This window comes from Perognathus longimembris, chromosome 10 (genome assembly GCF_023159225.1).
Source record: "Perognathus longimembris pacificus isolate PPM17 chromosome 10, ASM2315922v1, whole genome shotgun sequence".
In the NCBI taxonomy this organism is placed as follows: domain Eukaryota; kingdom Metazoa; phylum Chordata; class Mammalia; order Rodentia; family Heteromyidae; genus Perognathus; species Perognathus longimembris.
The window spans coordinates 72,066,558-72,080,276 of record NC_063170.1 but is presented as its reverse complement, the minus strand read 5'-3'; the positions used below and the strand labels follow the sequence as shown (position 1 = coordinate 72,080,276).

General features: G+C 62.5%; 1 protein-coding gene across 3 annotated transcripts in view; it reads right to left on the bottom strand.

The window, feature by feature from the left end:
• Eefsec (eukaryotic elongation factor, selenocysteine-tRNA specific) overlaps positions 1 to 13,719 on the bottom strand; it is a 161,067-nt gene that overhangs the window by 73,635 nt on the left and 73,713 nt on the right. For 2 of the 3 annotated variants that reach the window (XM_048356363.1, XM_048356364.1), the window contains exon 4: positions 12,582 to 12,746. The exons of the other annotated variant lie outside the window; for it this stretch is intronic. In XM_048356363.1, coding sequence (XP_048212320.1) covers positions 12,582 to 12,746 — 165 coding nt within the window. The remainder of the gene's footprint in view (positions 1 to 12,581; positions 12,747 to 13,719) is intronic. 3 annotated transcript variants of the gene reach the window in all.

Sequence of the window (13,719 nt, the reverse complement as noted above, 5' to 3'; positions counted from 1 at the left end):
AACCACAGTGCTACACAGGGCACAGGGATGGCTGCCTCCAACCTCAGTGCTACACTGGGCACAGGAATGGCTGCCTCTGAACCACAGTGCTACACTGGACACAGGGATGGCTGCCTCCAACCTCGGTGCTACACTGGGCACAGGGATGATTGCCTCCAGCCTCGGTGCTACACTGGGGTCACAGGGATGGCTGCCCCCAGCCATGGTCCCACCCTGGGCACAGCTTTCACGAGCCAGGCTCTGGAAAGCTCCAGAACAGGCAGGAGTCTGCAACACTGTGAGCCCCACCCTTCCTGGCCCATTCCATGGGGACACAATGATACACACCTAGCCCTACACATTTCCAAAGCAGTGGGTCCCTGGCCTGGGCCCCAAGCCTTCCCTGCCCGGAATCTCCAAGTCGCAGGTCTCTGCACCTCTGTGTCTTCATTTGCCCCACAAAATTCACTCCAGTTTGGGAGGTTCACTGTCCCCATCGGGTGCCCCTCCTATCTCAAGGCCCAAGTCCGTCCCAAAGCCAGGCACCCCTGCAAGGAGGGGCCCCCCAGGAGCCACCATGGCTGGAGGAAGGTGGGCTGGGGGAGGCCAGCGGGGCAGTCCAGGAGCGTTCCCGCCAGTCCCTGTCCCGTCTCGGGGGTCAGGTGGCGGGGACAGGGCTCTGGAACCAGACCCTTGCCGCTGGGCGAGGAGTCGGAGGGAGAAGGGAGCTGGCTACCAGGCCCGAAGGAGATAAACAGAACTCAGTCACCAGCACCAGAGACCAGCTTGCCGACGAAAGCCCACGAGGCTGGGCTTGGTGGGTCTCATCTTCCAGAGGCCGTCAGAGTACTGTTAGAGAACGGTAGGCCTGTGAAGGGACCCCAGTATTTACGTATGCTGATGTGCAGGAGGCCGCGCACAGCAGGGGAAAGCACCACACAACAGGTCTTTTGTGCCTCTCTGAGGGGAGTGTGGGGAGAAAGAGGGGCTGAAAGCCTGAGAGAAATGAGTAAAAACAGCTGGAGGGGCTTCTGAGGCGGCCGGCCGTGGGCTGCGGGCACAGCGCCTGTACCGGGGAGGCCGAGCGGCCGCGGAGAACCGCTGACAGAGCTGACCGTCTAGGCTGAGGAGGAGGCGAGCTCGGGGCACGCGGGGCCGAGGACGGTGCTGAGGGCCACACGGAGGGACGGGGCCCCCAGAGGCCGGGGGAAGAGCGGCGGCCTGGCACACAGGGCCGCACGGACGGACGGCCACCAGAGGCCGGGGGAAGAGCGGCGGCCTGGCACACAGGGCCACACGGACGGACGGGGCCCCCAGAGGCCGGGGGAAGAGCGGCGGCCTGGCACACAGGGCAGAGCCGGGCGGCCCGCAGCCCCCAGGGCCTCCCCAGCGCACAGGCAGAGCCCAGGGAGGCAATGGAGAAACAGTGGAACAAAAGTTGTTCCTTCTCTGCTTCTTTGTATTTTTTTTTCATAAAAGCCACACAAGAACCAGATGAATGCCAGCTCATTGTAAAAGAGCTGAACACCAATTAGACTAGAACATGAAAGCTCTCTTTCAGCTCCCTAAATCCCACTGTCTCTCACCTCCCCCAAGACGATGCCACCGCTGACAGTGCGCTGTCCCTCCTCAGCTTCTCTGTGCATTCGTATAAACGCACGTGTGTGGCACAGCCCTCCACCCGTGTGTGCTGCTCCGAGACCGGCTTCCGCATTTAGTACTGTGTTTATTCTCCTCCTCACCAAGTACTTGCCAAGGGCCTCACACCAAGGCTGACTCGAGCCTGTGTGCTCCCAGCTCGGACGGCTCCAGCAGCCGACCTCCGTGCTGGTTTGTGCGGCAGCCCCAGGCGCGTGTGCGGCCCAGGGTGGCCTGTGGTTACACCGCGGGCTCGGAACAACAGCCCAGGCCGCACTTTCTCATAGAACCATGGGGCCCCTGAGTGTGGGACCTGGGGTCCGTACCATCACCCCCAGGGCGGCGTCTGCCCCCAGGATCAGGGCCCCACGCCAGGCTCTGAATAGGCAGGGGAAGGCCGTGTAGCAAATCCGGGAAGAAGGCTGGGCCAGTGTGGGCTCTGCTGGAGACGGGTGAGGGGCAATGGTGAGCCGACGGGCTGGGGATTCTGGGGGTTCTGGCCGCTGCAGGCTGCACCGCCCCTGCACAAGGTGCTGTCCAGGCTACGAGGGCGCTGCCAAGTCAGCCCAGCAGGGCTGCAGCAAGGAGTGCTGCCCACGGCACGGGCAGGCACCGAACGGCCTCCTTTCCCCGGCAGGCATCGGGTGCGGGTGGCGCTGAGACCCCGCCGGAGGACGCGCCGGCCCGTGGCAGGCAGGCAGATGCGCTCCACGCCCAGGACAGAGGGGGCACGGCTGGCACCATGCTCCCGCAGGAGAGCCCTGCTCAAGACTGAGCACCAAAGGGTTAAACGGCTCCACTGCCCAGCTGTCTTCCTGCTGCCCGCCCGCCCGCCCGCCCGCCCGCCAGGGCTGCACACAGCCTGGCCGGGAGATGGGCCCTGCTGCCCGCCCGCCCGCCCGCCGTATGGTTTGCATTAGCAGCGCTCTGCTTGGCAAGGTTCCTTCTGGCGGCCTGCCTTCCCTCCCTGCCCCTCCAGTCTCCGCCCCAGCTCAAAAGAAAATACCAGGATCCACATATAAAACCAGTGCACTCCCTCCTGTCTCTTACCCGTCCTGAATCAAACAAGCGCTTAAACTCCTGACCTTCCGCCCCGTCACCCCAGTTTGCTTCTTGGCGGAGGCAGTGGCGGCAGCGGGAGGCTGGGAGTCAGGCACTAACCTCCCGCTCACCCAGCCCCGCACCAGCCAGGCAAGGCGGCTCCCCACGCCCCCCAACGGCCTCCTACCACTCCAGGAAGGGGCCAGCCACGTCCTGGGGCGGCTGTGGCCTTTTAAAACCTTCGTCCCTGCCTCTAGCCAGGAGCCCCATCACAGTCTCAGACCACTGACGGCTGGGCCCTATGCCGTACCCCAACTTCACGCACTTCCAAGCCTTCTGCCAGCTCCTCCCCAGACCGCTTCCAACCCACTACAACCCACGATGCTCCCAGCGCTGGACCTCCTCCGACCTCCAGACCCACCTGTCTCCCAGGAAAGGGGCCCTGGGCTTGGGGGGGGGGGGCTGGGCCTTGCCCTTCCTCTCCCCACAGGCCGTCACAGGCCCGGACAGCTGGCCACACTTCAGCTGTCTGCCCCTCAACTCAGGTGCCTGCGGCCCTCACCAGGCCGGAGCCTGCTCTGCTCTGCTCTGTTCTGGAGACTTCTGCCTGTCCGTGTGTCCAGTGCCAGCAGCAGGGCTGGCAGCAGGGCTGGCATGCAGGCCCGGTTGGCAAGGTTCCCTCTGGCGGTCTGCCTTCCCTCCCTGCCCCTCCGATCTCTGCACCAGCTCAAAAGATCACAAACATCATCCTGAAGAGTGAGCTGCACAGGAGCTGGGCTTCCTGCCTGGGAAGGAGAGCGAGAGCAGAGGAGGGAGGAGGAGGACGAAGGAGGATGGAGGAGGGCGGAGGAGGACAGAGGAGGAACGAGGCTGGAGGAGGGTGGAGGAACGAGGAGGCTGGAGGACGGAGGAGGAACGAGGAGGACGGAGGAGGAACGAGGAGGATGGAGGAGGAATGAGGAGGATGGAGGAGGAATGAGGAGGCTGGAGGAGGAACGAGGAGGATGGAGGAGGAATGAAGAGGATGGAGGAGGAACGAGGAGGCTGGAGGAGGGTGGAGGAGGAACGAGGAGGCTGGAGGAGGGCGGAGGAGGAACGAGGAGGATGGAGGAGGAACGAGGAGGCTGGAGGAGGACGGAGGAGGAACGAGGAGGCTGGAGGAGGGCGGAGGAGGAACGAGGAGGCTGGAGGCTGGAGGAGGAACCAGGAGGCTGGAGGAGGACGGAGGAGGAACGAGGAGGCTGGAGGAGGACGGAGGAGGAACGAGGAGGATGGAGGAGGAACGAGGAGGAACGAGGAGGCTGGAGGAGGGTGGAGGAGGAACGAGGAGGCTGGAGGAGGACGGAGGAGGAACGAGGAGGCTGGAGGAGGAACGAGGAGGCTGGAGGAGGCTGGAGGAGGAACGAGGAGGCTGGAGGAGGCTGGAGGAGGAACGAGGAGGCTGGAGGAGGACGGAGGAGGAACGAGGAGGCTGGAGGAGGGTGGAGGAGGAACGAGGAGGCTGGAGGAGGACGGAGGAGGAACGAGGAGGCTGGAGGAGGAACGAGGAGGCTGGAGGAGGCTGGAGGAGGACGGAGGAGGCTGGAGGAGGACGGAGGAGGAACGAGGAGGCTGGAGGAGGAACGAGGAGGCTGGAGGAGGCTGGAGGAGGACGGAGGAGGCTGGAGGAGGACGGAGGAGGCTGGAGGAGGACGGAGGAGGAACGAGGAGGACAGAGGAGGGCGGAGGAGGCTGGAGGAGGGGGCAGGAGGACGGAGGAGGAGGGAGGAGGGTGGAGGAAGATGGAGGATGATGGAGGAGTCTGGAGGAGGGTGGAAGAGGAGGGGGAGGAGGAGTGAGGATGGCGGAGGAGGGCGGAGAAGCCAGCAGGGTGGAGGAGGGCAGAGGAGGACGGAGGAGGATGGAGGAAGCTGACTCACTCTCTGAGTGCCCTTGCCCTGAGTCAGCTCATTTGAATATGCTGGAAAGTACAAAAAGTAAACAAAAACAAAACAACAACCCTAGACTTTGGATGACTGGAACTTATTTTTAAACAAGAAGAAGTTATAATGGAGCAACTTAGAAAACTTCAAATAGAAGCAGGCAAGTGTCTTTATTTTAATACGGCTTCTCACTTGCCCTTGCCTGCTGAGAGGATACTACAAGGCTAGGTCTGTGAACAATTAAAGGGATGTTTATGGTTTTATTATTGCTTTATTTCTTAAAGGAAAGAACTATAAACATTCAGTGTAAGTGGTGTATTAGCCTTCCGCATACTGAGGAAGCACTGGGCTTGCCGAGTCCCAGGGTGAGGCAGGCAGGAAGGGCTGAGCCGGGCTGCAGGGGGGCGGGAGAGACACCTCACCAGCCATCAGACCCACTCCCTGTCTGGCCTCAGAGGGGCTGGAGCCCACGCCGGGCCCCCAGGCCTCTGAGTCCCTTTTGTCACCCAAGATTTCCAGCCGACTCTCAGTGAGCGCCCCCTGGTCCACAGCCCCCCGGGGAAGGAAAGGCAGCTCGGTCCCGCATTTCCCCAGAACCAGAAACTCAATTCTGTCTTCCCAGGGAGGGGGTGGAGTGGCGGCCGCCTCCCACGCCCCCGTCGCCTGTGCCCGGGCTTCGCGCTCGCACCAGTGGGTGCATCCCACTGTGCCCCGTGAGCGTGGGGGGCCCGGCCAGAGCCTCACCGCCCGGTCCTCGTCGCCACAGGGCAGAGCTGCCCTTCCCATCGTCAGAGAAGTCAGGGCGGCGGACAGGAGGCCGGCGGGGGCCGGGGACCAGGCCTGACCAGGGCGACAGGAACTCATCAGATCCTGGACCGCGCCGGGGACCTGGAAGGGCCGCGTTTCTCAGGCTGGCTACCATTCCTGGCCCACAAAGAGCAGGGTACAGTGGGGTGGACCGCAGGCCCTGGGGTAGGAAAGGCAGAGGCTGAACCCGGGGGTCGTTCCGGAGGATGCGGGAGGAGAGGCGCCGGCCTGGCGGCCCTCGGAGGGGCCTGGGGCCCCAAGAAGGGCTCTGGGGTCAACTCTTCCCTTGGCAGAGCAAGGTGTGCTCACACCACTGAGCCATCAGAGCCTGCTCCCCTCCCCCCAGGCCACCAGCACAGCAGCCTGGCTTTCCCGGCGGGCAGGAGGCCTCGGGGGAAACGCACACACCCTCCTAGTGCCCGGGACGGGAGGCCCCTGTCACCGCCCGGGGACCAGGGACCCGCCACATGCCCCAAGAGGAGGGACCGCACTCAGTCCCCACCACAGCACTACCGAGTGGGGCTGGGCTCCCAGGCCGCGGGGCCACGCCGCAGAGGAACAAGTGGCAGCCCCGCGTGCCCGGGACGACGCCCACTGGCAGCCGGCTGCTGCCAACCAGGCACTGGCTGCTGAAGGCCACGTCCACCCGGTCCACCGGCCCCCGAGAGCCCCGTCGCAATGTCAGTGCTCGGGGTCCGGCCACGTGGGGGTGACCGCCCGCTCACATGGCCCAGACCTCTCCTGGACACGCGTCACGTGACACACGTCACGCTCCGAGGGGAGTGCGGCCACCGCTGACCGGGGGCAAGGGCAGCCCCGCAGGCTGCTGCACAAATGTTCTGGCCCCCTCTCCTTCCCTTCGCCCCGCTCCGGCACTCCCGCCCCACCAGCCTGGGTGCCTCCGCCCCGGACTTCCCCACCACTGAAGGAAAGCCAGGCGGAGGCCCCTAGCCAAGTGGCCGGGCCTGCCCAGGGGTGACTCCCCCAGCCCCAGAGCAGGGCACGGTGGGGACTGGACCTCGGCTCCCAAGGGCTGTGCTCAGCAGGCCGCAGCACTCCACAAGCAAAGGAACACCTCATCCCAGAAACAGGCGGCTTTAACCCCACTTAGCGCTCTTCCACAGACGGAGTGGCAGCACACTTCTATACTCTCCGCTACGAGAAAGCAGAGGTGGAAAGAACGCAGTCCCCCTGGCCTGGGGGAACAAGCGAGACCGGCTGTACGCCGGCAGCAGGGGCCCACAGCCCTGGAGCCCAGCACTCCCCGCACACCGGCCCGCCACCTGCACCAGCGCCGCCTCTCCACTCACCAGGGCCGCCATGGGGGCGGCCTGCACGTGTGGTCGGCACCAAAAACCTCGGTCAGAAAGCAAGGTGTCACTACCTCCCTCGCCTCAAACAAAAAGAGAAGAAATGAGAAAGGACGAGAGGGGAACAGAGCCCAGAGGAGCCCGCCAGTGGCGGTGGGCTGAAGGGTGAGGACTGTTCAAGGAATTCCACGGACAAAAGCATCCTGCACCCTGACGGTTTCCAGGGTGTGGACAAACCATCTGAGGAAGCTTGCACAGACAAGTCCTGCCCTGCACCACCTCCTTCCCCTGCCTTCCTGCCACCTGTCCGGACTCACTAGGGACTCACTGAAGACCACAGATGAGGGGAGACAGACATGACCCTGCTGAGCCGCCAGGTACCGGGTGTGAGAGGCGAGCAGCTCAGCCCCCAGCTCAGCCCCCGCCGCGTGCCCGGGGGCGGGCCGTGCACGGCTCAGCCCCCGCTGTGTGCCTGGGCGTGGGACTCGCATAGCTTGGCCCCGGACCACCGGGGCTCAGCCCCTGCCACGTGCCCAGGAGCGGGACGCGAACAGCTCAGCCACGTGCCCCGGTGCGGACGTGCAGACCCAGGCAGGGCAGTGTGCAAAAGCTCAAGCCAGATGTACCTATGGGAAAGGAGGCTCAGAGGCTGGGGGGGGGGAGGGGACAGGGGACACACAAGAATATGGATTCTTTCCAGATGCCTTGCCTTCTGTCATTCCTAAAACTAACCTCAAGAGCCAAAGGCAAAGGTGAAAGTAATAACCCCAGCAGTGTTTATGACCTGTTTCTTTCACAAGTTTGTTTGGGGTTTTTTTTGCCAGTCCTGGGCCGTGAACTCAGGGCCTGAGCACCGTCCCTGGCTTCTTTTTGCTCAAGGCTAGCACTCTGCCACTTGAGCCACAGCGCCGCTTCTGGCTTCTTCTATATATGTGATGCTGAGGAATGGAATCCAGGGCCTTGTGCATGCAAGGCAAGCACTCTACCACTAAGCCACAATCCCAGTCCCTCTTTCACAAGTATTTTTTTTTTTGCCAGTCCTGGGCCTTGGACTCAGGGCCTGAGCACTGTCCCTGGCTTCTTTTTGCTCAAGGCTAGCACTCTGCCACTTGAGCCACAGCCCCACTCTGGCCTTTTCTATATATGTGGTGCTGGGGAATCGAACCCAGGGCCTCACGTATACGAGGCAAGCACTCTTGCCACTAGGCCATATTCCCAGCCCCTTTCACAAGTTTTTTAATAAAGTAAATTTGAAATAATCTGGGAAGAATATACTATCAAATTCTAAACTTTATATTTTACCAACTGGACAGGTATCTAAGTATGCCACATCATTTATCATCATTATCAGAATATTGCCTGGGTTTGCAGGCCCCAGAGGACTGTGAGGAACATTTTATTTACTAGTTCACCTGTGCCCTGCGAGCACCTTTGCTTACAACTGGGGGAGCACCGTGCCGCTCCGCTTGCTACCCTGGAACCCACAACCAAGTTCCACATGGGAGGCAGCGGAGAGAAGACAGGCAGACCCGCGGGGACTGCCTGGACACTTCCTGGGGCCAGAAGCCTTTGGACCATGGTCCCCACCCCTCCGCTGGCCTCCGGAGTCCTAGTCAGGGCCAGGCACAGACTCTAAGCTGGTGCTAGATGAATGAAGCACAGAGAGGCTGAGAAGCTGTCGAGTTTGGGGCCCTGAACTTGGACCGTTTCTGACGTGGCACATCTCTCGCCTGCGCACCAGCTCGGGGCGGCCAGCGGTGGAGAGCCAAAGGCTGGCAGAAAGCCAGCACGCCTCAGGATGTTAGTGTTAAACCCTTCTGGGGTCTGAGTGGGATTTCTCTCCCCATTCACTCCTTGCTGAGCTAATGGGCTCCAGCCGAGAATGGACATGGGCAGTGGAAAGGGGCCAGGGAATGGCAGACAGAGCAGGCGGCTGGGTGGGAGGGAAGGAGACTGTTTATTTGGAATAGCCGTGCCCCGCCTCCTGGGAGTTCAAGCGGTCATGTGCGTCGGACCCTATTAGAGAAACCTGACGGGGACGTGGCTGTGGGTGGGGAGGGGCTCCCAGGCGGCACCAGTGGACAGGCACTGGCCCCGGTCACGGCGGGAGGGGGAAGGGCGAGAGCAGGTCAGGGGGCCGGGCCTCTCTCTTCTGGAATGCACATGGGTACAGCACTGCCCAGGAAGGCTCAGGACACACCAGGGTCGGCCCAGGATGGGTCAGCACCCACAGGCTGGGGTGCAGGGGCAGAGCTACTCCTGGGAGGAGCCACGTGGCCTCAGACCCTGGGGTCACCTAGCCGCTTCTGGTCCTGGGTTCTCACGCATCAGACAGCACTGTAGTTAAGGGGGACAGGCAGCCTGGCACGGCTCTGACTCTAGTGCTAGTCTTCAAAGTGCAGCTTGCTCATGTGTGTGCTCCTCCCTGGAGAAGCTGAGACACCAAAACCTAAGGACATCAGGCTTTTCCTAGCTTCAATCTCTCATCCCAAATCCATATTTATTTTCTAACACAACCGGCGGCAAAGGACTTAAACCCAACAGCTTGAAACAACACACGTTGATTTCTGGTTTTGGAGGTCAGAGCTCAATCTGCTTTTAAGTGGGGCTGGCCCTCAAGCCAAGCAGAGCCTGCCCCTGTGACTTCTCCCGGAAGCTGCAGGAATCCCCAGGCGACCACCACCCTCCTGTGCAGACTCCAGGGGCCTCTGTGCCACGCGGACTTCGTGGACCTCCATACCCAGGCGGACTTCATGGATTTCTGGGCCCAAGTGGACTTTGTGGACCTCTGTGCCCACGCAGACTTCGTGGGCTTCTGTAACCCCTTTGTTTCTTATTAGGGTACTTGCCCTGGATTTCGAGTGACATCCTCTAGTCACCCTCCGGTCCTATTCTGAGGTTCTGGGTGGATGTATCTTTCAACCCCCTATAGTTTACACTCTGGTGCCCAGAACTTCACATCTGTCCTACACACAAAACATACATTGCCGTGTCCACCCTCCCTCTGAGTCCCTCTCACCAAGCCACTGCTGTAAGACCTGAGTCTCTGCTAAGTACCGTCACCACCACGAGCCCCAGCCACACGTGGGCAGCACTCTGGGCATGGCCTGTCTTGGGCAAAATGCTTTGCCACCTGTGGGCCCGGACAAGCAATCTCCTTTCAGACCACAATGCAAGACAGCAGAAGGCAAAAATTCCATCCCTAGAGGGAAAAATGGAGGACAAGTGGAAGGATTCTGTGGCTCCACAGAGGTGTGGAGCCTGGAAGGGCAAATTCTATCAGCTTCCGGGACCTGTGACTCCTCTGTGACTAGATCTGAAGTTCTCCGCGACTCTGGAAGCTGAGCTGGGCAGGCCCCTGCCTTCGGGCCCGCTCCTTCGCCTCTGCTTCTGTGTCAGGGTTCCTGCTTCCCTTTTCATCTTTTGGGAGAGCAGGAGTGTGTAGCTAACTAACTCTATCAACCCATTTCCAGTCAGTGAAACTCCTAAAGCCTAGCTAAGCACCAGTGGCTACACCTGCAATCCTGGCTTCTGGAGAGGCTGAGGCAGGTTTGTGGGGCCGTGCCTCCTCCATGTCTGAGCCCCCCAGATGCCAGTCTTGCTACTGAAAGGCCCTCCCTCCTGGGAGAGCCTCTGCTCCGGTGCAGTGTCCTCCTCAGAGCCTTCTCCACAACTCCTCCGGCCCAGCCCTTCTCTCGTAACTCTGAACAAAGCAAAGGGAATTCAGTCAGCATCCGGCCTCCTAGCTCCAACTGCCCCCTCTAGATTTCAGCCTGCTGAATTCCAGCAGGGTGCGAGCCAACTCCTACGACAGCAGCACATATGTCTGTATATGGAACATGGGCCCCACGACCCCTGCGGATGCACATGGAGCTGTGGAGAGCCCCAGCACATGCTCCAGCGGTGCACACGTCAATCCCCGTGCACACCCGCGCTGTGGAGAGCCCCAGCACACGCTCCAGTGACACCCGCGCTGTGGAGAGCCCCAGCACACGCTCCAGCGGTGCACACGTCAATCCCTGTGCACACCCGCACTGTGGAGAGCCCCAGCACGCGCTCCAGCGGTGCACACGTCAATCCCCGTGCACACCCGCACTGTGGAGAACCCCAGCACGTGCTCCAGCGGTGCACACGTCAATCCCCGTGCACACGCGCTGTGGAGAGCCCCAGCACACGCTCCAGCGGTGCACACGTCAATCCCCGTGCACACCCGCACTGTGGAGAGCCCCAGCACACGCTCCAGCGGTGCACACGTCAATCCACCCGCACTGTGGAGAACCCCAGCACGCGCTCCAGCGGTGCACACGTCAATCCCCGTGCACACCCGCGCTGTGGAGAACCCCAGCACGTGCTCCAGCGGTGCACACGTCAATCTCCGTACACACCCGCACTGTGGAGAACCCCAGCACACGCTCCAGCGACACCCGCACTGTGGAGAGCCCCAGTGCACACTCCAGTGGTGCACACGACGTCAGTCCCAGTGCACACCCGCACTGCTTCCTCCCCACTGGGTGCCTCTACCTGTCAGCCCTGGGGCTCGCTGGACACCCAAGACAGGACGAGCCACAACCTCGCCATCTGCGGCAAGCCTCCACTGGCTCTCACTTGGTTCCTGTGGCCTCTGTCTTCCTGCTTCTCAGTGCCAAGCCATGCCCCGGCCTGTTTTTTCTTTTGACTCAGAATCATGCTAAGTTGCCCAGGCTGGCCTCAAACCCCTGATCCTCCAGCTTCGTTCCTTCAGTAGCTGGGATTACAGACACGGTTACCACACCAAAGAAACAAAAGCCTTATCAAGGGCACTGGAGACACTTCCGTCAGAGACAGGACACGGTATGAGAAGGCGGAGTGCTGGAGACAGCGCCTGCCCCACAGGTCCTGGAGGGCGACAGGGCCCCCGCTGGCCAGTGGGGGTGCGAAACAGCCTGCACTCCCAGGGCGAGTGACTGACTGCTCTGTCCACCTGCATCCTCCCTGAAACTCTTATGGTGAAGGAGAAGGTATGGTGGGCATGCCTGTGACTCCAGTGGGGGGAGGAGCGGGGGACGGCAGCCTGGAAAACAAGTGAAGAAATAAAAGGGGCCTCAAATGGCCACAACTGCGCCTGCTGCACCCCGAATGATCACGACCGTGTCTGCTGTGCCCCGAAAGACCACAACTGCGTCTGCTGCGCCCCGAATGACCACAACTGCGTCTGCTGCGCCCTGAATGACCACGACTGTGTCTGCTGCGCCCCGAATGACCATGACCATGTCTGCTGCACCCCAAATGACCACGACCGCACCTGCTGCGCCCCGAATGACCACAACCGTGTCTGCTGCACCCCAATGACCACGACCGTGTCTGCTGCACCCCAATGACCACGCACGCGCCTGCTGCGCCCCAAATGACCACGACTGTGTCTGCTGCGCCCTGAATGACCACGACTGTGTCTGCTGCGCCCCGAATGACCATGACCATGTCTGCTGCACCCCGAATGACCACGACCGTGTCTGCTGCACCCCGAATGACCACGACCGTGTCTGCTGCACCCCAATGGCCACGCCCGCGCCTGCTGCACCCCAATGACCACGCCCGCGCCTGCTGCCTGAGCCCTGAGGGCCTGAAGGAGCGGCTCAGGCCCTAACTGTTGACCCTCACGCCCTGCTGGCCTGTCCTGTCGTTTCCTCAACGAAGGAGACTCGGAGCTTGTCCGGTGGAGCACAGGCCCCTGTTGCACAGGGGTTAAGAGAATTCCAGAGTCTGGGAGAGCAGCGCTACTGGGCTAAGATGGCCAGGGTGGCTGGGGGGAGGGGGAGGCAGCAGGGGCGCTGGCCAGACAGGGTCCAGAAGGCTCTGCTTCAGTGCGGAGGCTAGGGAGGGGCAAAGAAGGGCAGGAAGAGCTGACCTTGAGGGCAGGGATCTCCACGCTGTCGCCCAGGCTGACGGAGCCCGCCAGGACGGTCCCAGTCATCACAGTGCCTTGGCCTTTGATGGAGAAGCAGTGGTCCACCGACATGAGGAACGGGCCCGAGGGGTCCCGCTGCGGGATGGAAATCTGGGACTTCAGGACCTAGAAGAGAGAGGTTGCTGCCGTGCTCTGCCAGGGAGCGAGCCCGCGAGGCGGGGAGAGCGAGGCCGGGAGAGCGAGGCGGGGAGAGCGAGGCGGGGAGAGCGAGGCGGGGAGAGCGAGGTGGGGAGAGCGAGGCCGGGCTGGAAGCCTGCGCTGGCCTCCGGCAGACGGCAACCCTACAACTGCAGCCGCCCTCCGCTCCTGCTCAGCCGGACTGACAGACACATGGGAAGGCTCTTCATTCTCTCCGAGTCCTCCCCTCATCCTCCCCTCACCCTCCCCTCACCCTCCCCTCATCCTCCTCCCCGTGTCCTCCTCCCCGCGTCCTCCCCGCATCCTCCCCTCGCCCTCCCCACGTCCTCCCCGCGTCCTCCCCCCCATGTCCTCCCCTCGTACTCCCTGCGTCCTCCCCTCGCCCTCCCCTCATCCTCCCCACGTCCTCCCCACACCCTCCCTGCGTCCTCCTCCTCGTGTCCTCCTCCCCGCGCTCTCCCCGTGTCCTCCTCCCCGTGTCCTCCTCCCCGCGTCCTCCTCCCCGCGTCCTCCCCTCGCCCTCCCCAAGTCCTCCTCCCCGCGTCCTCCCCGCGTCCTCCCCTCATCCTCCCCACGTCCTCCCCACACCCTCCCTGCGTCCTTCCCGCATCCTCCCCACGTCCTCCCCACGCCCTCCTCTTGCCCTCCCCACGTCCTCCCCTCGCCCTCTCCTCATCCTCCCCACATCCTCCCCTCGCCCTCCCCTCGTCCTCTCCTCATCCTCCCCTCGTCCTCCCCGCGTCCTCCCCTCGCCCTCCTCTCGTCCTCCCCATGTCCTCCTCTCGTCCTCTCCGTGTCCTCTCCATGTCCTCCCCTCGCCCTCCCCCTGTCCTCAGTTACCTGGCATGGTACAAGAAGCCATGGCGAGAGGACACCTGTCACCCGGCCCCCCGCACACGCTCCCCTGCCTGCACTGCACCCCTCAGGTAGCTCCCAGGAG